General features: G+C 42.1%; 1 protein-coding gene across 1 annotated transcript; it reads right to left on the bottom strand.

Annotated features, from left to right (window-relative positions):
* Window positions 1-438: 438 nt before the first annotated feature.
* aldh1l1 (aldehyde dehydrogenase 1 family, member L1) lies at window positions 439-24253 on the bottom strand. Its single transcript, XM_041946287.1, has 23 exons — window positions 24183-24253; window positions 22869-23014; window positions 21396-21630; window positions 21150-21315; window positions 19299-19400; window positions 17775-17864; window positions 16899-17036; window positions 7640-7765; window positions 7423-7514; window positions 6775-6922; window positions 6537-6656; window positions 6306-6433; window positions 5580-5730; window positions 5378-5448; window positions 5174-5279; window positions 4491-4578; window positions 4307-4400; window positions 4115-4214; window positions 3922-4020; window positions 2913-3078; window positions 2702-2807; window positions 2397-2596; window positions 439-983 (listed from the first exon to the last, which is right to left on the bottom strand). The coding sequence occupies exons 2-23, from the start codon at window positions 22993-22995 to the stop codon at window positions 928-930; spliced, it is 2709 nt and encodes a 902-aa protein (XP_041802221.1). The 5' UTR covers window positions 22996-23014; window positions 24183-24253; the 3' UTR covers window positions 439-927.
* Between the last annotated feature and the right edge of the window lie 3697 nt (window positions 24254-27950).

Consider the following 27950-nt stretch of genomic DNA (forward strand, 5'->3'; position numbering starts at 1 on the left):
CTGTTTTGCCACTCCCTCACCATCCTAAAGACCCACAACTGACGAGATTCTGAATATTACAACACACAGTGTTTACTATTGAAACTTTGTCTGACATAAACTTTTTTTTTGGCAATTGATAAATGTATAATGAAGCTGGTTATCAGCTGGCTCTGTTGTTTTTTCCAAATCAGCCATGAGTGAATTGACATGAGAAGTGCAGCAACCAGCAACACATTACTGCTCACTCGACGTGGTAAGAAACCATGAGGAATAATCCTCACTTTGTAGAATAAAATGACTCAGAATCAGAGTTTGCATTCGTAGTTTGTATGAACAAACCATATGTTGCCTGCATATGTGCATACTACTTATGCTACTGCCAGTACCAAGGCCGACAGTACCAAGTGTCAAATGTGCAAAAACAACAGGAATAGAGAGGGCCACAGCAGTGGGGTGCTCAGCAGCTTTCAGCTGTTTGTTATTAGAAATGTTTATTATGGCTTTTCTGGCCTAATGTAAGCAATATTAGAAATTACTGCCATCTAAATAAACATATTCCTATTTTGTAACTCAATCACATTGATTACAAAGAAGTCACGTGGGCTACCTAGAAACATACATCATTTGCATAGTTTAAGACAATAGTTATTACAACATGGCTCAGAGGTGTGTTAATTAGAGAACTGAACATTCACGTGTTAAGACAAATTTAACATGTTCATGTGATCATTTAGCATGTTCAGGCACATACGTATTACAGTCGGTCGTCACTAATGAGAGAACAACTCTTGACTACAGGTGGGAGTTGATTTCGCTGAGATGACATCATTCCACCCAGCACGTGACACTGTGCATCTCTCTCCTGTGTCAGTGTCCACACACACATCAGCTGCCTCTGGCTGCAGGCAGCTGATGCCTCGCTGCTTCTCTCTCCTGTGATTGGATTTAATACTCGATGGTCACAGCCTTTGTCTTCAGGTATTCGTTGAGAGCCTCTTGTCCTGTGGGGGTGACAGAGACGCTGACGGTAAGTATGGATGTTAATCTGCAGCAGGATGTGAAGCAGTTTGATGACATGACAGGCTGATGTTTGAGACTCGGCACAGTTAACAGCTGCGTTTCAAAACGTCAGCAACAAGATGAACGGACCCTTTGGGATTCGATGCAGCAACGGGGGGAAAATGCAGTTTAATAACCAACTGCTAGTCAGTATAGCACAGTTGTGTTACTGAGGTATGTTTTGCCAGTCAAGTAAACGTTTCACATTTGTCGTCCCTTGAAACACCTCTCATGCACAGGAAGTTACATTTCCCCAAGAGTGGGTCTGTCCTAATATGCACACTTGCAGTATTTGCAAGCAGTCAGGAGCCTACTTGTGTGATGTGTTTGTGGAAGCTGCCACAGTTACAAAGTGCTCATTAGGACAGCAAACATGTTGAGGTTCATTCACACAAATACATACATGCCACCATCAGGCTCAGATACTTTGTTGGTTTTATTTTCACATTATGAACACACATATACTTACTTAATATTAAGTCTATTACTTGATATATATTCAATATTTCTAATATTATAATAATATATCTCCTGACTAATCCAAAAACTGGCAAGGAGGTGGAGCGTGGGTGGAGTTGAGGTGGGCCGAATGGAGCCTGGCTGCTGAAACAACATTTATTTATTTCTCCTATTTTTGAAAATATCTCTCTCTCTTCTCTCACTTTAGAGCAGGCATCTCAAACCGGTTCCATAAAGGGCCGCGTGGCTGCAAGTTTTCATTCCAACCAAGGAGGAGCACACCAGGCTGGAATCAATTAATCAGCTGATCTCAGTCTTCAGCTGACAAATAAGTGATCCCTTGATGTTGATTGGTTGGCCTGATGTGCTCCTCCTGGGTTGGAATGAAAACCTGCAGCCACGCGGCCCTTTATGGAACCGGTTTGAGATGCCTGCTTTAGAGGAATAGTTCGACATTTTGAGAAACATCCTTATCTGCTGGCTTTTTCTGAGATGAAAACATCCCTGAAACTCTCTTTATATAAACTTTCAACTTGTTCTTTCATTTCTGTTTTTGTTCAGATTCAACAAAAAAGACATGTCAGTTAGAGAGCTTTAGAGGTGCAGGCTGGCATATTTTGTTACCTTTGAACAGCCCTGTTACCAGTCTTAATGCTAAGCTAAGGTAAGATACATATACGTAAGCTAAGCTAAAGACATAGTTAGCATATAGACGTTTGAGAGCTATTGAACTTCTCATGATCATCATCTTCTCCAAAACGTTTGACTATGCTGTAATTACAACCTTGTCCCGAATGAGTCTGTATTTCCTTCATTTAATTGCAGTGTTAATGGTGTTAAAACACATGAGAAGTAACAGAAGTAGAGCTGCACAGTGACAGCAGCAGCGGTCTTACCCAGGTCTTTGCCAAAGCCAGACTGTTTGAAGCCTCCAAAAGGCGAGGCCACATCAGTCTTGTTGTAGGTGTTGACAAAGACTGTGCCGGCGTTGAGCCTTTCGCTGACGTACAGGGCTTTGCTGATGTCCCGTGTGAAAACACCCGAGGCCAGGCCGTACTCTGTAGCGTTGGCCCTTCTCAGGACATCGTCCACCTCGCTGAGGGACGGAGCAGCAGAAAAAAAGAATGAGAAAACAAGCCTGAGGGTGTCCTGTGATGATGTGAGTCATTTCAAGGTGTGAAGTATCTTCAGTTAGTCTTACCTGCCCTTGAACTTGGAAATGATCATGACAGGGCCAAAGGACTCCTCTTTAGCCATGTACATGTGGTCTTGGACATCAGTGAACACAGTGGGCTCAAAGAAGAAACCTAGAGGCAGGCATATAAGGCATAATAAGTCAAACTGCATCATCCGTCACATCAGAGGTGGACCACACAGCGGCTGATGTCTGAGATTTGATTACATCGCCTTACCTGGTCGCTGCACCTGTTTGCCACCACAGACAAGAGTGGCTCCCTCCTTGATGCCTGTCTGACAATACTCCACCAGTTTGTCTAGGTGGGCTTTGTGGTTCTGAGGGCCGTGGTCCGTGGAGCGGTCCAGTGGATCGCCAATCTTCATCTTCTTGACCTCCTCAACCTGAGAGAAAAGGCATCCAAATAAGACAACTACAAAAGAAGAGCTATGTGCTGTAGGCTCAGAAACCTCTGTGATGTCAACAAGCAAAGGATTCTGTGATCGAAAATCTGAATTTGAATTGTGAGATCAATAAAGTCTGATCTAATCTAATCTAAGGTAACATATCTCAGTATTTAGTATTCAGAAGAGGTATACAAACAATTCAGAAATTGTTTAGAACACATTCTAATGCAATTTTAAGCAGATATAACAGGTGAATGACAGATAATAATACAAGGCAATGCAACACAGCGTAAATGAAGGAACATTTTAAAAAAATGACAAAAATGTGTATATGGATATGAAATATTAAGCATTATTATATTCACTGTAATAATACTTACGTAATGCTAATAGATAGATAGATAGATGTATTTAGAAAATATGTAGGCCTATAACTTGCTTTCTTAAAACATAGAAATGGCTGTGTGTGTGTATTGTGTTTGTTTTGTAATTAATGAACACATTCAGCAGTATGCTGCCATGCGCTCACTGCATTAATAATATTGATTAACCTAAATAGCATTCTTTTGCCTTAATAACTATTAATAAGTATTAACTAAAGGTTTGTGCATATTTCTCCTTGCTACATTGAGTGTTGCTTGAAATGTGACGCATGCATTTTGACTGAAGCTGAAGTTTAAACTTAAAAACAAGCACAGTTACTGTTACAGTTATACTTTCCAGCATAGTGTGTTTCTGTTCCCGAGATTATAAATTATTTTTCAGGAAATATAAGAATCCCTAGTGTGGATAAAATCTGAAATGAGAACCATCGGCAGTGTGAGATAAAAAGACACATACCACTCTCTTCACAAACTGGTCATGAATAGTGTCTTCAACAAACAGCCTGCCAGCTGCGATGCAGTTCTCTCCTTTGTTGAAGAATACTGAACTCATCCCCTGAAGAACATAGAGAAATACAGTGGTTTTGCCCCTGCAACTATTCAAAGGTGTGCAAACTGACCAAAAAATATGCTCCCATGAATGAACTGACCATGCGCACAGCCTTGTCCATGTCACAGTCGCTGAAGATGATGAGAGGAGATTTTCCTCCGAGCTCCAGAGAAACTTTCTTCACGTTACTGACTGCACAGCTTCAGATGGAGGAGAACACAGGTACACAAAGATGAACACTAGTGTTTCATTGACTTTAGATACAGCTTTGTAAATGTGCTTCACCTCTCACCTCTTCATGATGTGTTTACCAATTTCAGTGGAGCCTGTGAAGCCCAGTTTACGGACATCAGGGTGGTCAGACAGACGCTGACCCACCAGAGCGCCTGGAGAAGAGGACGACTTTAATAACAGCTCACGTAGCTTTGTTAGTCCACCTCAGGCTCATGCGATGCTTGACGAGGAAGCCCGCTTACCTGATCCAGGCAGAATATTAATCACTCCTTTGGGCAGCCCCGCCCTTGCTGCCAACTCAGCAAACTTCAGTGCTGTCAGTGGAGTCACCTGGAAACATACGTCTTGTTGTTAGCTACACTAACAGCAGGGCTCCAGGAATGGCAATGTTTGTCTGTCAACCATGACATTTTGCACAGTGTTCATGCTCCCCAGAGGATGAAACCCAATGAATCTGGTGATTTTCTGATTTTACCTTTACCACCAGCAGGTAAGAGAACTTTTTCCTTATCCTTTGAAATATCTCAACAGCTACTGCATAGATTAGCAGGAGGTTTTGGTTGAGACATTCATGGTTACCAGACGATGAATCTAATGACTTCATAATGACAGGTGAAACCACGACTTTACCCCAAAATGTCAGTGTCCAGTACTTTGGTTTATGACCAAATACGTGCAAAATGTTCTCATCAGCCTCAGCTGCACTTTGTGTTTAATGCTAATGAGCAAGTGATAGCATACTTAAATGGTAAACTAAGAACATGTTAACACTAACACAGCATGTTACCCATGATAAAGAGCCACCACCATGGCTGTACACTCTTAGCCTTGTTTTCATCCACTCAACAGTATTACTGCAGTTGGCACAGCCATTTTTTATTTAATGTTGTATGCACAGAGCCTGACTGCCGGTGTGGAGGCTGACCTGAGCTGGTTTGAGGACTACTGTGTTTCCAGCTGCCAGGCAGGCTGCTGTCTTCCACGCCAGCATCATCAGAGGGTAGTTCCAAGGAATCACGATGGCGCACACTCTGAGAGGAAAGAAAGGGAGGATGTAAATTAAATTTATGCAACTCTGATTTACTTATTCATGCAAAATTAATATACCAGTAATAATGATATCTCTCACCCTATTGGTTCCTTCTTGGTGAAGGTGAGGTTACGATTGGGCCTGGCCTGGTTGATGGGGATGGTGCTGCCCTGTGAAAAGATGTCATAATGTATTTATCTGTATTCTACAGCTGATTGGCCATATACTACTATCATTTAGTGCTAATATTCAAGTTTTCTGAGTAACGCTGACTTCAGGGCTTTAAAAGCAGCTGTCTTACTTGGATCTTGTCACACCAGCCAGCGAAGTAGCGGAATGTCTGGATGGACATGCCCACATGAGTCTTCAGGGCCAGAGTGTAAACAGCTCCTGAGTCGATGGCTTCGATGGTGGCCAGCTCCTCCTGGTGCTCCTCCATCAGGTCAGCCAGCCTGTGGGTGGAGAAGCAGAGGAGCCACAGACATTTGGGATTGGGTTTGGGATTATAATTTTTTTTCCTCTGCCCAGTAACACGGCATGATCGCAACACATAGCTGATTACACTGGGGCTAATAATGAATGCATACACAAAGAAAATGTTCTGAAAAAAGTAACTTAGCTTCAATAGTACTACCAGGGCACATTATTGAAAGGTCAAAGACCACTTCATTATTACCTTTACTTAATCCTACTGTATAAGGCTGTGGAAAGTTCATGTTTCTGACTGGCTGACTGGTGGCCATAATTTAGCCAGAAACCTGGAAGGTGCCCTCTGGAGTTTTCTTATAAACAAACAAAGTTATGTTTATATTCAGTGATTCCCACCAAAACAGACTGCATGCATCATCAAAGTCAGGTTTAATGCATTTCATTCATCGTTAATGATTTGCACAGCTGACTTTTGGAGTATTGTGAAATTTGCTGTATTTTCACCCTTGACTGCTAGCTACAAGTGTTCTTCTTCGCTGTCATGAGAAGAATGAAAGGAATTACCAGAGTTCAGTTTAGTAAGAACCAGTGCACTGACTTGTAGATGAGTCTGCCTCTGTCTCTGGGGTTCATCTTGCCCCACTCTCCCTCTTCGAAGGCCTCCTTAGCAGCAGCCACTGCTTTGTCCACATCACTGATCTGGGCCAGAGACACGTCACAGATGGCCTGCACGACAGACAGATCAGTGTAGGTCAGGACGTAGAATCACAGAGCCAGCAGAACTCTGACTATAAAAGCGACTTTCTTTTTTCTTTCTTTTGGTCCTTACCGTGCCGTCAGTGGGGTTGATAGTCTTATAGGTCTTTCCTCCCTCTGCGTCAACAAACTCTCCATTAAGGAACAGCTGATGAGGCATCTTTATGGTCATGTTGTTGATGTTCTTCTCTACCTGAGAAATTAAACAGCGTACAAGACAACAGTCAGTGTTGTCTTCCCTGGGCCAGTCAACAAATACCAGCCAGTAACGGCAGCTCTCTGTGAATTTAAACACAGCCAATTGCACTTACATAGTCGACAACCAGTTCCTCTTCATCGTCCTCCCCTCGGAGCTTCCTGACGCACATCTGGATGAAATCCTGGAACGTGGTGTTCATGTAAACATCTTCGTTCTGCAGCTGGCAGCTACTGGCCCGGAGCTTCACCTCCTCCACAAGCCTGAAGACAGCGACAGCAGGTGAGAGGATACAGCCATGCTAGCAGCTCTGTGAGGCTGTACCTAGGCACAGAGGTGCTCTGAGCTAAACGCTAGCATCAGCACGACAACATGCTCACAATGACAATTCTAACATGCTGATGTGTAGACAGCCAATAGTTGTTTAGTTATTTCAATAAACGTCATAGTCATAAATGTCAACCTCGCACTGGAGGAAGAGTCATTAAAGTCCAGTACATCTTCCCATACTTCCCATGTGACCTGCTGGTGGCGCTTCAAAAGTTGTCAAGAGATTTCACTCTGAACAACCACTGTCAATGTGCTGGTGACAGAAGAGTCAGTGTTGTGCGCAGAAAAATATTATATTACAAAGAACTTGCATGTACATAAATGTGTAAGTAAACTTTTGCATTTTTGATTTTGTCTCTAAGTTTTGCCATCAGATTGGACTCTGCAATGAATTCTATTTAAGATTTAAGATCTCTCATCCTGTTTTCATTACCTGACCACATCCATAGAAGCAGCACCAGACTTGAAGAAATCAGTGGAGTCTTCAATCTGTGCGACATTAGTGAGAATACTCTGCCACACTGCCTGTGAGGAAACATCAAAAGTCAGCCTGGGACATTTTTAGTGGACAAATACACATTTCACTGGCAGCTACTTCGATTTTATCTACTACTTAACTTCCTGAGAAGAGGTTGGAGAGGAGACCCTACCCTCATCTGTTCAGCGAAGGTCTTCTCCTCCTCTGTGAGCTCCACGGCAGAACTGCTCCCTGAGCGGAAGTACTGCGCTGCAGCAATCATCTTCCCATCCTCAAACTGTAGATTCTTCACCAGCAGCTGCAGAGAAACAGCATGAAATGACCACAATGACTTTCACCTAAAGTAAGCTTTCAAAAGCGTTTGATCAGCACTGTTGTAGTCTCAGTCTGTGTATGTCGACAGGGGGGGGGGTGCAAAATGGAGTCAGTGTGTTGACATTTGTTTAGAGTCATGTTTAATGGTTTTAAGGACCAGCAGGAAATGTGCATGTTTTGAGTCATCCATCCTGAGCTGATGCCCTACATTTGTGGAAACCTGAATAAAGTTAAGGCTGCTTTTCCTGTGACAACACAGTACAGTCCAACAGGTTTATACTTCAGCATCTGCAATAGAAAGGGAGGAAAAGTAGTCTTTAGACCTGGGTCCAGTGCAGCGTGTAACAGAACCGTGCTATACACTGCCCAGTACAGCAGGTGGTGGTATGAGCCTTGTGAGATCCAGTATCTCTGCTGACGGCTGGTCCTCTGCAGACGGAGAGCTCACGGTCAGGTAGCAGAATGGCCGACGCTACGCTTCAGTCATTCAACGTCTTTCTGACGGACAGACTGACCGCAGCTGCCGTAGACATTTACGGATTCGTTGAAAAGACAATAATTGACTACCAGGAGGAGGTGTACCGAGCCAAACTGGAGACCCAGAGGCTGCAGCGGCTGCTGGATCTGGTCTACAAACCAGAGATAAGACTGAACAGAGCAGGTACGCTTCTCAGTGAACGGCGCCCCTTCCCCTCCGTCAGTCGGCTAACGTTGTAATTAGAGACGTGAAGGTTAAAGTGCCTCTATTCACCACATTCGGCTACATTAGCTAGCCGTTTTAGCTACTGCTGACTAGCTAATGGACGAGAATTACATTTCCGGTCAGACTTCCAAATAAAACTTTATTTACACGTCATGCGCAGACCCAGAGCAAATCCTACGAGGGATATGATCATTTTCACAGTAGACAGTGGGTTAGTAGGGAAGGAAACAACAAAATTGTGTAAAAACATAATTATTATGCGACTTTACATATCAGGCTATATACAGACGGCTGACAAAGTGAAGGAAAAAGATGAATAAATGAGGGGTGAAACATGACGAATGCATATACTTCCACACAGGTGCACTGCATGGTACAGGTAACCCATTAACATCCAGTGATGCTCTGTGGCATGTGAAAGGATGCTGAGCAGGCCCAGTTCACTGTGATGGCAAGAAGACAAGACCTGAGTGAGTTTGAAAGAGTATTCATTGTTAGGGCACAGACATTAACATGGGCTGCTCAGCTGGTTAGTGCGTCAGTAGTTAAAGTGACTTAGGTGACATCTGCATTTAGATCTATGGGAAAGACATCGGTAAATGGGGTCGGAAGCTGTAGAGGACAGCGTGCATGCTCGTGCATTAGTGCTTTAATATACAAAGAAAAACAGAAGAGCAACTCTTCCTCAGGTGACTGAGAAGGTCAGTGCAGGTCGTGATCAGACAGTCAGCAAGAACAGTCTGCTGATTGTTACATAGAGAGTTATTACAGTAGGGTTGCAGTGCATAAACCCCTCAAAGATGAGTGCACATTTGAGAGTTCAGTGGTGCAGAAGCCATAGGTCTGGTCTACAGAGATGTGGAAAAAGGTGATATAGCCATGTGAGTCATCCTTCACCATATTATAGACGAAGAAGTGAGAGGGTGCATGTGCGGCGTACACTAATAGAACGGTACTGCCCTGAACGCTTGACCCCTGCAGTGAGGGGACCCGGTGGCTCTGTTATGCTGTGGGGGGCAGACATTATTTGGGTCCACTTGTCCCTTTAGAGGGAAGGGTCACTGCAAATCAGTGCAAAGTTGTTGTGAGTGATCACCTTTATCCTCTAATAAAACATCTGTATCCTGATGGGAGCGGTGCCTTCCAGGAGACATTGCCCCCATCCATATGGCAAGAGGGGTCACTGAATGGTTTGATGAGTATGGAAATGATGAGAGCACTATGCAATGGCCTTTGCAGTCACCACGACCACCAAAACACCAAATGAGGGAATATCTTTTGGAAGAACAACAGTCCAGCTCTCCAGCAGAGTTGTACAGATTCAGAGAATCAATGCCAAGGTGCACTGACGCTGTTCCAGCAACACACCTTACTAAGACACTTAATGTTGGTTTTTCCTTTAATTTGGCACCCGTCTGCATATATTTTACTCTATATATGTGAAGGATAACTGGTAGATTCAGCATACATTTGATCCACCTAATAGTTCCCAGTTTAGATAAATTTGACACTTCTCCTGTCTCCCAGCTAACAGTTTGGTGAAGGAGGGCACATGTAGGGTGACGAATGTCAATTGTTCTTGCTATTAAAGCACTGCTACCTTTTGCACATAAAAAAATACAGAAATAGATTTTAAAAAATGTACACAAATTTCAAAATTGAATTTTTTAGCCAAGGTAAAACAAGGTCATTTTTTACCTGAATGGCCTTGTTTCACCAACAGCAACTTTCCTCAGTAAGCAAAACACTGCCAACAAACTGGACTACATTCTCAGCAATAGGATGATGACGGTCAACATAAAATCCAAGGTTGCATGCAAAGCATATGGAGGAGCTGCTTGAATGCACTTTCAAAACAAGTGTCAAACACTATGTTGATATGATGTCATACATATAACTGTGTTTTGGATCTCTTTTGTAATTTCCTGTGACCTTTGTATCGTTCTGGTGTTATTATGTTACAGCCAGACTGTGGGAGAAAGTTAATTCATTGACCTGAAGGGGTCAAACAAAGCTGCACAATATCTAATCGCACCTGAGATCCATTGTGTGTTAAATAGGATTTAAATTAGCCAACATATTTCCCTTGTGAAGACAACTACAAATAGCATGGAGGTAGCAATAAACAGCGTTTTAAATCAAGATAAAGGGCCTACCCAGATGAGTCTAATGCTGTGTTCAAGTCATACTGGAGTAATCAGAATTTTGACTCTCTGACTTGTCAACAGCATGCTCGTCAACAAGTCAAGTCAACGAAACACCTTATATCAGCTAAATACCATCGTTCACTGTAATTAAACCCAAATTTAATGGATACGGTGTTAATATACAGTATATACAGTCCACACCCACACAAAACCACCAACTCTGTGTTACAACCGTCTTAATGACATCTTTCCTATCCGTCCCATATGATGCAGCATGAGTGTGAGCAGTGCTGGTGGAGCCTGGCCTGGCTATACAGTGCTGTGAAATAGTACTTCATAAAAAAAAAATGTTTTAAATAACCTTATAGATGATGCAGTAAAAATACAAACTCACATTTTGCATGGCATGAATAAGGCTAATATGTTAAGAAAAAAGTAATCAAAAATAGCTTTTAAATTTTAATTTATCACAGGCTAATTTCTGATCTTATGGCTAAACATGTTTGCATGCATGTATGTAGATTTCAGACTTTCTGGATCTACCAACCAGTGAGGCATAAACGTCCAGGCTGAATTATTCTTCTGTATCTAGGTGCTGCAGTAGCATCATGCAGATGCACTCTCTAGTACAAACCATCAGTATAATGACCATTATTATACCAACAGTAGTATAATTTGGCTGTGGCAGTATAATAAATGCATGACCCATCCATCCAGCGTTGTGGCAGTGCTATAGCAGGCAGCATGCTGAATCCTACTTTGAACTTTTCCCTGCTGCATATTTGTGCAGCACCGAGAAGAAGAAGCAGAATTCAGCCTTAAAACCACTCGGACAGGCCATAATGTGACAGCAGTATCATGTACAAACTAGACTTTTTTTTTTTTTTTTTTTTTTTTTATACCTTTTTGGTGTGGATGTTGAGTGTTCCTGTTGTGTTACATTTAGATGCAGTTTATCCAATCACAATAAGGAGCCATTTGCTCAGGTACCTGCCTGCCTACCTGCTCAGGTATGTGATCACTGGATCCTGTGTAGTGATCATTTTGGTGCCTTTTATGATGTAAATTCTCATTTAGCAATTGAGAGGAGGTCTTTATCACCGTCTGCTCACTATCTAGATGTAATTTAGGTGGCTTTTTGAGAAAGTATCTCAGGTAAAAAAAGCTCAGGTATGCAAATGTTCAGTAAAGCATAGATTGATGTGGAAAGTTTCCACCAGCCCACAAGACCTACAGTCTCACTTGTACAGGCTCCAATAACTGCCGTTACCTGTGTGTAAAGCAAGAATTCCCACCATTCAGCCACAAGCTTTTAATGGTACAAGTCTAAAGATAAAACATGTTTTGCTCACATTTCTGTTTTTCTCTGTTTTTAGGCCTGGTTATATCAAGAGTAGCTCAGAATGCATATGTCTCTGTTCACTGTTCACATTTGATTTCTCTGCTGCTGTTAGACCAAGCGTCACCGCTGGGAATCATTCAAGTCTCCCAACATCTAGTTCATATGTGATCAAAGACGTGATTTTTCTAGCTGCTACCCAAAACATTTTCCTATCCACTGTTACAGATTCAAGGCAGATCCATTTGCCCACACCGACACAGGAGGTTTGTGCTCAGGAGCAGCAGATACAGAAGGAATGTATTCCCACTGAGGTCAACGAGGAGCCAGTCATCCTGCCAATTAAAGAGGAGCTGACTGAACTCTGGACCAGGTCTGTGGAGACACGTGTGTGTCCACCATACAGCAGCGGTACAGACACACTAACGCAAGGTGTGGCAGTTGGAGAGCATGACAAATACGAAGCATCAGACAGCATAACTCAAGTCTCAACAGTTGGAGAGCGCGCAGAGTACCAGATACCCTCACCAGACGACCAACCATTACCATCCTTTGGAGTAGCTCCAATGCATACTAAGAAGAAAGACATGTTTTCTTGTAGTGTTTGCTGTCAGTCGTTTCTGCAAAAAGTCGAGTTTAAGTTACACCTCGAAGCTCATGCAACAGAAGCGTCACCAAAGTCCACCAACAAAGCATTCACCTGCTTTGTCTGTGGTAGAATCACAGACACGAGGAGTCAGATGATCTGCCACATGAGAACTCACACCGGCGAGAAGCCGTTCGCCTGTCCCATCTGTGGCAACAGGTACAAACTGAAAGGCCACATGAAAGAACATATGAGGACTCACACTGGGGAGAGGCCCTACACCTGCTACATCTGCGGGAGAAGCTTCAACAGATCGTCGACCATGAGTAAGCACGCCAGGATCAAACACAGGGAGAACATGCCCTTCAAGTGCATGCGGTGCAGCCAGCGCTTTCCTCTGCTCGTTGTGTTCAAACAGCACATGAAGATGGTGCACGATGTCTCCTTCTCCGTCTGAGATGCTGTTAATCAAATATAGGGGTGATTGCAGTCTTTGTAGGTTTATATTTATAATATTCAAAGTAGAAATACACATATGTACCAAGGAAATAGTTAACAACTGCTGGACTTTGGCAAGTGTATAAAGCTACACATGCATATAAAATGCATGTCAAGGGCTTTCATTATAACACAAAACTAGTTTTTCAACTTTGTGACTGACAGTATTCTGCCTTTAATTCCTATGTGACTTTTTTTATTGGCTTGCTTACTGTATATACTGTGACATACTGTTTTGAAAACTGCAATGCCAATAAAGTTACAGTACATGTTGATACTGCTGCAATTTGTTTTCACTGTGTCTATATGAGCAATATGTGGAAATCAGTACAGTTATAAAATCCTGATTTTAAAAAAAAAAAAAAAAAAGGTAGAGCCATGCTGATGCTAATGATGCTTAAAAGTTTAAAGCCACATACTGGCAGATTCACTTTCTGACGTTAACACAAAAAAAGTTTTACTAAGTTGAGTTATTAAAGCTCAAATTAACAGCAGCTGAAAACTTTTTTGTTTTTCAGTCAGTGTCTGTTGGGGCTGAAGACTGTAAGTTTGGAAATGAGAAAAATCTGGGGGTGAGGAGTTAGAAAGAACTGAACTTGCCAGACCTACGTAGCTCCTTATCTCGGCTTGAGGCTACATTAACTGCTGCTAGCATAACACACGCACACGCACACACACACACACAGAATCTCCAGCCCAACTGTTGTGCAGTCTTGTGCTAACGGACCTGCTATGCTCTGCAACAAGGCAGCAGCGGTGCACCAGGGCATTGTGACTGCATACGTCATAATTGTACAGACCTGTATGAAAAGGTGCCATACAAATCAAGTTTGATTAACTGATCGAACACACTTAAACATTCAACTTTCACCAGCATTTGCTAACTAGATTGTGTTACCTGAAAACACATTGCAAACATGTCAACTAAAGATGTGTTCAGACTGAACACGAAACACATTCTGCAGGCTGCACGACTGTATGCAGAGTCAATGGAAAGAGGTTGACATGGTGCAAATTGGCTCTGGCCAATGCAGATGAAGATGCATTCACTTGATCTGAAAAATGCTGGGCTGTTTGGAGAGAATAAACACTGACTGTTCATTCCAGCAATCAAATCTGTGTCACTTGGAGCAAATGATGTGCGGTGAAAATTTGCAATCAGATGTTGTGCCTCTGAGACTGAGGAAAGACTTTCATACACACGGCAACACATCTGATACAAATTCTGCATCCTTTAAATTCACTCCTTCAGTGAAATTCAATTTAACTGTCATTGTTATATTTAGATAAATCATATTCACAGGAAAATGGTTCCTAGTTTGAGGCTCCTCCAACTTGCATAAAACAGTTTCCCACTCTTGACTTATTTGTCCCTTCATGAAGCAGATGTGGCTTTGAGGCGGCTGATCAAAACTATCTAAAAAGGTAAAATTCCTAACGGGTGTGGACTGATGGGAGGACTATTTTGCCGCTGATAACACTGCAGTGTGCTGTAAGTGTAATGCATTTCCTTTTCCATCCTTGCAGATGCCAAACAGTCAACTGCACCTTCATCCACGGAGGAGATCCTGCCCAAACAGCAGGACTGGATCCCGGGCGTGTGCCAGGATGAGCCAGGACCCTCCCAGATGAAAGAGGAGCAGAAAGAGGAAGTGTGGATCAACGGGAGCGAGGAGCAACCTTCAGCAGAGGACAGCGACGATGGGGACGCCTTGACGCAAGAACTCATCAAAACAGTGCAGCAGTTAGAAGACTGTAGAGCAGCAGAGGAGGGTGGGGGGTCAAAGGAAACCCCGGCGGAGGATCCAAAGCACTCTGAAGAGAAGACGAGTACCACCTTATACCGCTGCCACATATGCAACTACATATTCACCAAAAAAAGTGTGCTTACATGGCACCTCAAGACGCACGAAAGCAAGTCGCATGACGGCAAGGGAAACTTTGACTGTCACATATGTGGCAAACACATACCATGTCAGAGCAATCTGCAGAACCACATGAGAGTACACACAGGAGAGAGACCCTACAGCTGCCACTTCTGTGGGAAGTGTTTTAAGCTGAAAGGACACATGACAGAACATATAAGAACCCACACGGGAGAGAAGCCTTTCAGCTGTCACATCTGCGGCAAGTCTTTCAACAGAGGTTCAACTCTGAGGAAACACGTTTTAGCCAAACATAAAGAGGAGAGGCCGTACAAATGTGGGAGTTGTGGTGAGCTATTTACTGAAAGGCTGCTCATGAAGAGGCACATGCGGAAAGTGCACGGCGTCAAACTGTCCACGAGTCAAAGTCCTGCCTAGAACTTCAGTACAGATGTCATTAATTTGTTATTTTGTTGCACGTAGTCTAAAATCTGAGTAGGATAAAGGACTAGATGTCTTTTGAAATCTTTCCATACCGCAGCCAGTGAGTTTCAGTGCCAGATCAGTTCATAAAAACAGACAGACAACAGAGCATTGTCTGTACTCTCCAAATGCAGAGGTCATGTGACTCTCCACGCTGCTGTACGAGCAGCTGCTCGCTGGTGGACTTGAAGTAGTGCCTCTCTCCACTGCAGATGTGCTGGGATTTAAGTTTTGTGAAAACCATTTCTTCTGTGTTTCGAGCCTGTGGTGAACATTAATGTGAATCACCAGAATTTGCAGCATAAAAACACTTTAAAAGGATAAAATGGATATCTTCATTCAGTTACTGTCAATCCTTTCAATTCATTCTGCAGTAAAACAGTTTTTTTTAAAAATGAATTAATGTGCACCACAATAACATACGACTGTGGTACATTGTCAACTAGTGACACCTATGTTGCGCTGTCAGATTGTTTTGTATATTTATATATATGTTGTACAGATCAGTTGTATTTTTTTCTTTTGCTAAAGTTCACTCATATTATGAACTTTTGGTAAACCAGCTCTGTGAACAGCATGAAAATATAAAGCTTGAAAAACCACAGGTGTGAAAATGATTGCAAAAAGACATCACTGTCTTCTTTTGTTCTTTCTGCATCACATATTTGTGTAATGAAGCTGCACGACCACAGTTTTTATGAAGGCAAGGTCTTAGGTGTGGCACTGGTGTGGACATTTGTTTCAGACTCACTGAAGTGTGTCTATCACCTGTAGAGATTTCCTCTAGCAAGAAGAAAGACTGAAAGAACAGCTGTGGGTTACATTCCACTGCGCTGACCACGACCACATGTTCCCGTGTCTGGTGGAGTGAAGGTGAGGAAGAGCTTCAGTTGCCACTGTTATTAAGTCCAGTTTTAATTTGTCACTCTCTCTCACAAACACTCAGCTCTCTCTGTAAATATTCTGTCATGTCTGAATGAAGGCGTAAGAAACATAAACAGAAAAGACACCTATGGTAATGTTACCCGTTCCACGATGTTAGTCTCAAAGGGCTTCAGTGCAAAGGAAAACGCACTGACAGCAGTGATGTAGCTGACACCAGAAGAACACAGCCTCCGTCTGTGCCATCTCTTATAGCCACATCTTGTCCTTTCACCTGGTAACAAACCTGGTGTTTATCCTACCGCAGCTTTAAACTGCACTCTGACAACTGTGTGTGCCGTTATGCTGATATTAAAGTTTGTTGCAACATGTTTCAGACACACAACAGGGTAAAAATCACAGTTTTCTTAAAATTGGGCAATCAAATTTGAAAAAAATGATCTCATTGTCTCTAACATTACTGACTCTTTAGCAGCTATATGCACAATACTAAACTCCTTCCATATTACACTTTGGTACCCATCATCAATTCTACGTTTTACTTCTGGTGGAATATGGTGGAGAAATACTGAAGGAAGTCTCTCCCCTCCTCGCCCTTCATAAGTCGACTCACCGTCTTGCCGTCGTTACCAAACAGCACCAGGCCGGCCTTGGTGACGATGCCGGGTCTGCTGGCTCCGGGGATCTCCAGGGGCTGACCATTAGCTGTGGTGCCGTTATCCACCAGACTGGAGCCGTAGAAAGTCACTTTCTGAGTCACAAAACAGCACAACTTTGCTGAAGACAATATCTTGTAGAGCTCAACAGTTCCTGTCACTGGAAATTATAGTTTGACAGCAGCCAAAATCCTCACTTCATTCTCTTCTCAGGAAAACTCTCTCACAGCTACAATCTCTGCAGTGCATCTGTAAACCTACCTTTAAATCTGAAGTATTTCTCTTCATCACTAAATAGTCACGAGTGAAGTAGCAACAATGTTTTTAACAGAAAACTCAAAAGCTCATGTGAGTCACGAGGACTGTGTGGATGTGGTTTGATCAGATTAGACTGACAGTGACAAAACAACCTGCGAAGTGTCATCAGATTCTCCACCTCAGACCAGTAGAAGAGCACAGAGAAACAGAAGAAAAAAAGAAATCTCTCATGGTCTCTTATACTGTAACAATTTGAAATTTAGCAGGCATGACTTTGTTCATGTAGGATCCCATCATTCACAGAAAGATGACTGAGAAAATCAGTTTCGCATCAATACCTTGAAATAAAGTCATTTTCGCTTAATTAATCTGCCACAGGAGGCCTTTTGCTTTAACAGGCGGAGTTGTAAAGAGAACAAACCGTTTATTGCAAAGATATCCAGTGGTAACTGGAACATCTCTTAACTGACAATATCATGCAGGTGAAAGGATATTACAGAGAAATCGAAAACACAGTCCAGTCGAGGGACATTGAAACAAAGAATGTAGATGAATGATGTGCTGCTCTCTGTTACCTGTCCATCAACCTCTGCCCAGGCACCAGGCACTTTGTCGTTTCCTCTGATCCAGTTGTGGAGAGCCTCAGCAGGCTGGTTCCAGTCAATCTGCCAAAACACAGAGGAGTCGGCTTTCATTATGTCTGAAGATGCAATATGCAGAAATGTAAAGCATTAACTTTTTCAAATATTCAGGTGTCCAGGGTGAGAGGACAGAGGTTTAATAGATTCCATTCAGGCCATTCAGGATGGACTCTTACATTGTCTATCTCAATTAACATAACTACAACCAGCTCATGCTGACATAACTTCTTGCTACAATCAGGTCAGATATTCATTTCAGCTCATTAAGTTTGCACATGTTATAAAATGTCTCACAAATGCATATATGTGTGTGGTATTATTGCCACTAGGTGTTGCATAAAGGCATTAACAAGACATCCCCCTCCTCTCTGCTAGCTGGGTCACACCAGAGGAAAAAGGGCAACACTTGTATTAGCAAATATCTGATTCCTTATATCAAGTTCTTATAAAAGTCCCTGAATCCCAGTGAAGGACTAAAGGTCACCGGGCTGCTCTGGAGCTCCTGATCTGAATATGAAATTGCAGATTCAGAAACATATTTCAAATCCTATTTCACAACTGGCATCTAAGGCACAAATTATTCTTTTCATTTCTGAATAATCTATAGAGTATTTTCTGGATTAATCTATAAATCATTTTGGTAATGATTGCTACTTGTTGTCATTTTGACTGACAGAGATTTTATAAGACAAATGCTAGTGTCTCTCACCTCCTCCACTACTTTCAGGCTTCCATACATACCATGCTGCCCCAATAAGTCACTAAATTAGCCTCTTTGCAAAACTATAAGACTACGAGGATATTCAGATTACTATCATAAATGACAAAGATAAGCATCAAGTCCTCACAGTTTGTGCTTGGACTATTCATAAAATGATGATTCATGACTCAGTGACTGAGCTCTGCATCTTACTTTGTTCTTACGGGGTCTAGAGGTCTACGATGGTGACAAAGCAACCAAACGTCCCTGGTTCCACGTGCCACCTCCCATCTTTCCTCCTGAATTCCAGTCAGCTCTTTAGTGTATACTATCTATCTTGGAAGCAAAACGCCCCCCCACTCTCCTTCAGCATTTTACTGTTCTGTCTGTGAAGTATTCTATGATCAGATGGTTTTACATGTCTCATTGTTTTACACTTGGCTCCAAGTGTCTTCTTATCCCATTTGTTGTCTTTTTATCCTTCATTTTGGCCTTAAATCATTTACAGTAGCTCTTAGTATCCCACTGTAAAGCAACCACATTGTAAAAAGGCCCATCTTCTACTTCCTCTTCTTCTTAGTATCATTGCAAAACCATATTTAAAATACCTGAGTATGTTTTAAAGATAGTTTCAAAGCAACATAAAGTCAGCGTAGTTGTAAGCACATACAGTTTTTCTCGTGAAATGTACACCTGGAGGTGACAGAGCTGGATTATGAATTAGAGAAATGGTGTGTCTGGATGTGCTTGTATATCACCTTAGAATTATCTTTCTTCTGAATACACTCATACGTGGCCCCCTCCTTTGGCTGCTTGATCTTCGGGGCCTTCCCTTGTGCAATCATCCTCACTGCTTCCACCTGGAAACAAAACAATGAACTCAAGTTACACACAAGTCGAAGTGCAACATGTGTGCTATCTTCATGGACTTTGCCATTTTCCAGACAGGACGGTCCGTAACATTATGCCCTCATTTACTTACTTGTGTGCTTTTCTTCAGCTACATGTTGTCATTTTGACTGATAGAGATTTTATAAGAGAAATGCTAATGTCTCTCACCTCTTCCACTACTTCCAGGCTTCCATACATACCATGCTGCCCCAATAAATCGCTAAATTAGCCTCTTTGCACTGGCTCCCTGTAAAGTCCAGGATTAAACTGAAAATCCTTCTTTTTACCTACAAAGCCCTAAATGGTCAAACACCATCATATCTTGAGGAGCTCATCATACCCTATTACCCCACTAGAACACTGCTTCCCCAGATTGCAGGCTTACTTGTAGTTCTTAAAGTTGTCAAAACCAGAATGGGAGCCAGAGCCTTCAGCTATCAAGCTGATTGTCCGGGAGGCAGACACCCGCTCTACATTTAAGAGCAGGCTTAAAACTTTGCTTTTTTTTTTAAAGCTTACAGTTAGGGCTTGCTAAGGCTTGCCTTGGACCAGATCCTAGTCATGCTGCTATAGACTCAGACTTCCCACTATACACAGAGCTCCTCTTTTCTCGTCTCCCTGTCTGCATCATCTGCATGTGTTTCCAACAGCAGGCAGCTTTCTTCAGTCAGAATGCTCAGATAAACTGACTGTCCACTACGTTCCCATATATTGTTGTTTGTTCCTTGTATGGTATTGTTCCTGAGGCCAGAACTAAGAGGCACGGGAGGCAGCCTTTTGTTAATTATGCCCCCAAACTCTAGAACAACCTCCCTGAAGGTCTTAGTTCTTAATATGCTGACACCTTTAAACGAAATCTTAAGACACATCTTTTTAACATCAAGTGTCTTTTCTTTTTACCAAACGGCTGTTTTGTCTTGTCCAATTTATGTCACTTTATGTTACTTTATTTTTATTTTCCTTGTTTTTATTGCTTTATCACACATGTAACAAGTTCACATGTTCTGTTTTTTATGTTAAGCACTTTATTATCATTCTCAGGGGTTGGTGGGGACCAAAGAAGAGCTAAAAGCACATTGAATATCAAAGTTACATTTGTTCAGTGCTAATGTTGCTCCATGTCTGCAGGAGCAATAAATGACTGATATATTATCTATATCAACTTTGTGTGGCCGTAGTAATATCAAATGTGTGTGATTTTCAGCTGATTGTGAATGTCTGCCCCCAGTGGCAAAAAATAAAACACTAACACTAAGCTTTAAATATACATGGTGTTAGATAGAAAAGTGATCAAATAGCTCCTGTCTGTGTCTGAGTGCAGACTCCACTCCACACATCTGTATTGATGGTCTGTCATATATTTTCCAAATTCTAACCTTCAACAATGCACTCTTTTAATAGACTGAGCACTGGATGTAAAACCAGATAAAGGCCCACTCATCTTTTCCATGGGAAAACTCTCATCTAACAAACTTTGCTCTCACTTGCTGTTGCTTTTGTTCAGCCTTAGAGGTTAAAGCAGGTCATCTGGTTTTGTGTATTCTTACATGCAGGAATGAAATGCTTTTCCATTCATGCAAATGTATATTTTGTGGTTAAACACACACATATACACTCCTACCATTTGCAAGCCATTCCATTTGCACTTTATTTTAGCAACTAGTGCAGTCTACACCACTTCAGCACAGCCTGCGTTTTCTCCATCCACAATGCCTTACTGTGCCTTTGACTCCCTCTGGGAAGAGGAACCTCTTGTAGATTGTGTTGACGGTGTCATTGGGTTCAACATCACACTCCTTCTGCAGCAGGATTGGTCCGGTGTCCAGACCGTCATCGGCCCAGAACACTGTGAAGCCGCCCTTTTTGTCACCATGGATCAGGGTCCTGTGTGTCAGAGACAGCAGGTTAAAGGCTGGACCTGTCACCATACTTACCACAACCTGATGAACATGTGCATCACTCACCAGTTGATAGCAGAGGCTCCCCTGTGGCGAGGCAGCAGGGAGGGGTGGTAGATGATGGAGCCATGTTTGGGGTGGTCAATGACCTCCATGGGGATGAACTGGGAGCAGAAGGGGAGGACGTTGAGCTCAGCACCGGTGGCATTGTACTGAGCCACTACCTCTGGGATGGCCTGGCCCTTCACACGCCAGCGGGGGAACTTGAAGACGGCAACACCATCCTTCTCCGCCTCAGTGGCTGTGGGGCAAAAGAATGATTCAACTCTCAAAGTGTGTCACACAAAAATGGTTTTAATAACAACTATACACAGACACACACATCTAAAGATGATTTCAATGAAGGATTAGTCTCTCTATTATTTGTTGGAGCTATCAGAGTGGTGAAAAATGACCATCATTCCTCAAGGTCATGCATAAATTAGATAAAACAGAGAAAATCTGTAATCACGCAGCAGATAAAATTATTCATCGGTTCATTTCTGGAGTCCTTAAACTACTATCATTCATGACTGTAGATGGAGAATATTCCTCAGCAGATGGCGATGAGCATGAGACACCAACGTGCATTTTGTTGCACATTTGTACGAGTGATGAAAGCAGCATCTGCGGTTGCAATCAGTGACAAATAATATTAGAGTAGCGTCTGTTTGCTGAAATGGCCTTGAGTGCCTTGATATTGGAATGTTTTGAGCTTTGTACATGTGCTGTGGTGATCGTAAAGGCAGCAGGTGGGTAGTTTAAACTGTGTTGCACTCCTGACAGATCAGATCCACAGCATTTCACACTCTGTGTCTTCAGAGGCTGTCAATCAAATTCCAAAACATTTTCTTCCCACGGAAAGCACAGCAGAAAAAGTCTAGAAACCACTGACCAGCTCAGATGAGAGCTCATCAAGTGTTGCTGTCGGACTTGAGTGGAAGACAGTGAGCTTTTATCAGCTTGCCTCGTGCTATCTTCACTCTCAGCTATGTCTACCTCTATCCAACACAATCAGCTCAGGCTGACCAATCATAGTTCAGCATTTAGACATTTAATATTGTATACTTTCTACATCAAGAAGAATTCTAGAATTTGTAGCTCTTTAACACAAAGCAAATCAAACAACAGTCATTTCTAGCCCTTCCTTATGCTTCCTTACAGAGCTGTAAATCCACATAGAGAGATTTTACGGCTGATATATTATATCAGATATAAAGATAGTGAACAGGTGATGACACACTGCACTTGGACACCAACAATAATGACTTTGCAACTTTGACTGGAAAGCTACATTGATTTTTTTTTTCTTTTTTGAGTTTAGGGCACCAAAGTGATAAAACCAGTCGTGCGAGGAGTCCGAATTTCATTTGGCACCATCCTGAGTCTATTTGTGGCAGGCGTGCCCAAACACCTGGCAGTATTTCCAGTAATATTTCACTCTAACTTTTTAATGGCAAAACTGAAGTTTGGAGGCTCCAGTCCCAGCAAAGTCCTCACCCAGTGGGTCAGCCTTGCCATCCTTGTCAGGGATGGTGAAGACTCCGACGATGGTGTGGCCATCCTTCCTCAGCTCCTTGTACACCTCCTGGCCGAACAGACTCTGACCAATCACTGCAATCTTCATCCTCACACCTCACTGTGTTCTAGAGAGACGGCAACACACACCAGTCCAACCAAAAAAATGTTTCTAATTAGTATGAGCAATTATGGATTAAGCATTAAGCAACTGAAACATCACAACTGTTCCAGTCTTTATTTGGCTAAAGGGCACTTAAAGCTTCAAGAGAACATGAACGTCATTCAGCCAGCACACTGACTTCAGGATACACTCAGCAAAGTTCAAACAAGAATTCTGTTAGATGTGTGTGTGTGTGTGTGTGTGTGTGTGTGTGCGTGTGCGTGTGTGTTGTCTGTTTAGGGTAATTTTGAAAAGACTGAGGCCACAAGACACTCCCTCACAATTTATGCAAACATGTCAAAGTCTCGACTGTATGAGCAGGTCCAAAGACCAAACTCTATGCTGGTTTCACCATGGTATGACTGAAGCATGGAACAGATATGTTACACAGGCAGAATATATACGTACACGTAGATGACTTAAGATGCAATGCACGTAACATGAGGTTGCAGATACTTTATCAAAAGCACTTCAAAGCATAATGTATTTATATGTCCAGTATAGCATTTTGAATAGATTTGAACATTTCTGGAATATATTCCTCAGGAAATATTGCATATAATGTTTGTCATTTTTCACTTTCTCTGTACTGTCTGTATAAATTCATATAGATATACTCAGCATAATAACACTAATATGATCTCTACCACGTCAGCAGTACACATGTTTTTTTCTAAATAAATCAAGAAGTGCTCAGTAATCATGACTGTGACAGTCTATTGACCCTGAACAGACAGAAACGGGGCCTGTTGCCCTGCCAACCAATCAAATCCCTGAGTGTAGCGCATGCCTCTGGTGTTGACCAATCAACAGCGCGGAGGAGGTGAGGGGATTTGACAGCCAAGTGAGGGTTCAAGTTGAGAAAGTTTCAGCACAATCTACCATTAATAAGAGTAATCGCACAGTGTCCCGCCAGCCTTTAAGAAATCACGTAGAACCGTACTTAAACATCGTTAGAAGTCGCTGCAAACAGCAACAGTTTCTTACTGCAAGTACAATTTGCGTGCGCGTGTGTGTGTGTGTGTGTGTGAGAGAGAGAGACCAATCAGCTCTGTGCACTCTCATTTATCAGCATTGTGCATCATGCAAAGATTTCTGAAAGAGAGGTAGAAAAGCTAAGTGTGTGTTCTTACCTCCGGCGCTGCGACTCGCCTGCCTGGAAAGAGCGATCCGACGGAGACGGGTGCTTTAATTTCCTCCGCCGGGCCGCACATGCAGGCCGCCCAATTACATAACATGCAAATAAAACACAGCGATTGGACAGGACGGGCCATGAGGCTGCAGGGGTCGGCCTATCAGCGGCCAGCATCACTGAGCGAACCCAAGCACACGGAAACTGAAGTCAACTAATCACAACGTTTCACTGAGGCGATTATGTGTTTTTCCTGCAGTGCAAGTGTGTTCAGGTGCTCTGCAGTGTTTCTGTACTTCTGCTGTGAGAACCACAGTTCCTACAATGATCTATGACATCTGAATCAAAAATGGTTAATTACGGAAAAGTAGAAATGCATCTGTCAAGTTATTAAAAATAGAAAAAAATGAAATAAAGCAAATGTAAGTCAGGAGAGAAAAGACAGAAAGCAGCTGTTGTTTTCCAGCTGAGTTTTCTTTGAAAGACCTGCTCCATTTAAAGCGAGACTACAGTATTGAACTTAAGCTCTTTCTCAACAGCAGTGTGCACATAAATGTGTACTTTACAATGAAGATAAGAGATAAGGCAGCAGCAGACAGTCACAGTAGGTCATTCAGCAGCCATAAACCCTAAATAGGTTCATTACCACTTATAGAAAAATCCACAACATAGAAAGGGACTCGTGTTATATAACTTCTTGTGCTTTACTGCTGTGGTAATGCAAACACTCTCCAAATGATCATAAGGTTGAGCAGAGACGATAACACATAAGGCTCATACAGGCTCATAGCTCCTCACGGTGATTAAGCTAGAGAAACACGTCCAGAGGACAGGAGCAACAACAACATAACCGGCTGCTCCAAACCTCTCTGCTCCATGTTGTGTCATTTTGGCTGAATGATCACATTTAGTTTTCTTTTACGTCATTTGTTGGTGGATAGTTTTGCTCTTCACTGAGACAGCCTTGCTTGCTTTTGACCAAATGTAATTTCCTCCTTTCAGTATACTGTGGTTTCTCATCTTTGAGGACTTTTGTGACATGAAGGGTCAAAGGTAATTTCCAACAAAAAGGTCAAACCTCAAGAGCAAGTCCGCAGTGAGAACTTGACTTTTCTAAACCATCCAAAAAGTGCTCAGACACACATTTCTTCAGCTCTCCTACAGTGTGTGTGTGTGTGTGTGTGTGTGTGTGTACGCTAGTTTAATCTGAACTGGTTAATTCTGGTCCTCAGTTATCACACATGTTAATGATCCACTCAGTAACATGATCACCAGACCAGCACAGCAAACACTGAGGCTGGATAGCAGTTTCTGAGTGAGTGTGTGTCTGTGTGTGTGTATGTGCACTTCTTTCCTTTTACGCACAGTGCCTAAAACCAGTACATGTGTGTGTATATATATATATATATATATATATATATATATATATATATATATATATATATGAGAGAGAGAGAGATCTTTTAATCTATTATTTCTCTTTTCATCTTGTCTTTAATTTTTCTGAGAATAATATTTTAATTTCATGTTATTTGCTCATTTACTGAATCCTGTCAAACTGTATCAAAGACTTCAAGGATAGGAGTAAGAAGTTACTGTAGTTCCTTCATTCTGTAGTCTTTCCTCTGTTCATGCACAAGGGGGCAGCACTCTACAATAAAACAGCTTCCACTCAGACTCCAGCTCCTGTATCAAAGAGAGCACAGTTCAAACAATTACTTAAAGTTTTGGTACTCTAGTGGTTTCATTTAGTTGACTCCAGTAGTAAAGTAGATCTGGTTTAGTTTTGATTTGCTCAGGATTTGAGATATGTGAATCTCATTTTAAAATGAAGTCTCCACATGTTGGCCTGTTGAAAAGCATAAATGAACAGCTATCTGTGACATGTTTAAAGGACTAAGGTGATTAACATCACATGATTCAGCTGCTCCTGGAGTCTCACCACTTGTGGGGCTAAAAATATTTAGTTTGTCCTGAGGGTGGCGGTATTGGAAAGGCCACAGTCTCTTTAATCAGATTGGTTGTGCACAAGCAGGAAATTTTGGCATGAGATGTCATTAAGATGAAAGGTCACAGGGGTCACCAGAGTAATTAGGAATCATCTTCTGGGGATGAAGAATATTTAAATCCAATTTCATGACTATCTGCAGTTCCTGAGATTTTCCTTTTAGAACAAAATGTGCAGTTTTGGATTAAAATGAGCAGATGGCTCGCTATTGATAACAGACAGACTGTATTTGAGCAATAACACCATTGTATTTTTGCGAGTGAAGCAACTCTTACAGCTGGCCTCAGATGAGGCGACGTTTAAAGGAGCAATCTGCAGATTTTTCACATGAAGCTCAATTTACTTGTCCTCACAAATACTCAGTGTTTGAAAACAGTGGCATAATGAAAGCATCATAGTCCATTTTTGAACTTGGAAGTAGTATTTTGACAAAACAATCCCAAGTAAAGATACATGTACTGGCTTTTTTCTGGCTTTCAATCATATCACACGATCTTCATCAGCAGAGTGTAAAGTGGTCACAAAAAGATGCTGTTGGTTGCTTTATGGGAACTGTAGGATCCGTGTTTCTGAAGCTTTAACCATACAAGGGACTAAAAGTCGGGATATCTCTGTCTTTGCTGCTTGGATTTCTTCAATAAGTCTGCTTCTCGTGAGTCTCCCAACTGCAAAAAGGTATAATGTTAAATTACTGGAGTCCAGCTTTACTGAAAGTGGAAAATCACTTCCACACTTCCTTTAAATGTCTTCCACTTATCAGCTTTAGAATATAAAGTGGATGTTTCTGTGAAATTAATTGGAAGCGTCTCATCCGTGCTATTTTCCTGAGCAGCAAGATGAATGAATTGGTCTAAAGTTCTCCATAATGTGTGTTTCACAGTAAATATTTAACCACAGCAAACATTGCTCAGATGTTGGTGAAATGTGTCATTTCTTCAGGTTTTCACAACTTGAGCAAATGTTAAACTGTAAAAACATTGTGGTTGCCAAGACCTGGACTATTGCTTATGTTCCCCCTCATCTCTTTATAGTTGAGCGCATATATTTAAATGTGTTTATTGCATATACAGCGTCTTGGCAGTGAGAAGGATTCTCTGTGCTCTGCAGTGTGGCCAGACGCTCCATATCCATCATGCAGATTATAATTATAACTTGTGTGTGTGTGTGTGTGTGTGTGTGTGTGTGTGTGTGTGTGTGTGTGTGTGTGTGTGCACTGATTGGCTGAGAGCTCTCCATTGGGGTCGCTGTTGTGTATCCAGGCGTCTGGGTGTATTTTCACACCAAACTCAGGCTTCATACTGCTGGAGATTCGCTGGCTATAAATACACACTGTGCACACCACGTCCTCCATCAGCTTTCCTGGAATAAACTAAAACACCTGCCACCCTACTCGTCAAACACACACACGCACACACACTCACACGCTTTCTCTCTCTCACAGTCTTGAAAGTAATTAGCTACCTACAGCTTTCAAATAAATTCTTATGGCAACAAACATAAGTAAAGCATCAGTTTCAGTGCCTCTCTTCAGTTTAGTCTATAATCTCCTTTGAAATCAGCCTGAGCGGAAACTCTCTAATAACTCATCTTCCCTTTTCTCATACAGTCAAACTGTAAAAGTCGGGGACACACAGTGAGTTTACATTGTTTTGGTGCTGTGTGTGTGTGTATGTGTGCTCCAAGTGTTTATATGTCGGCATCCTGTGATTTTCTGCCAACAGCCTGATCCAGGCCGGCCATGTTCACCTTGGCACCTGGCAC

The sequence above is a fragment of the Chelmon rostratus genome, chromosome 2 (genome assembly GCF_017976325.1).
Source record: "Chelmon rostratus isolate fCheRos1 chromosome 2, fCheRos1.pri, whole genome shotgun sequence".
In the NCBI taxonomy this organism is placed as follows: domain Eukaryota; kingdom Metazoa; phylum Chordata; class Actinopteri; order Chaetodontiformes; family Chaetodontidae; genus Chelmon; species Chelmon rostratus.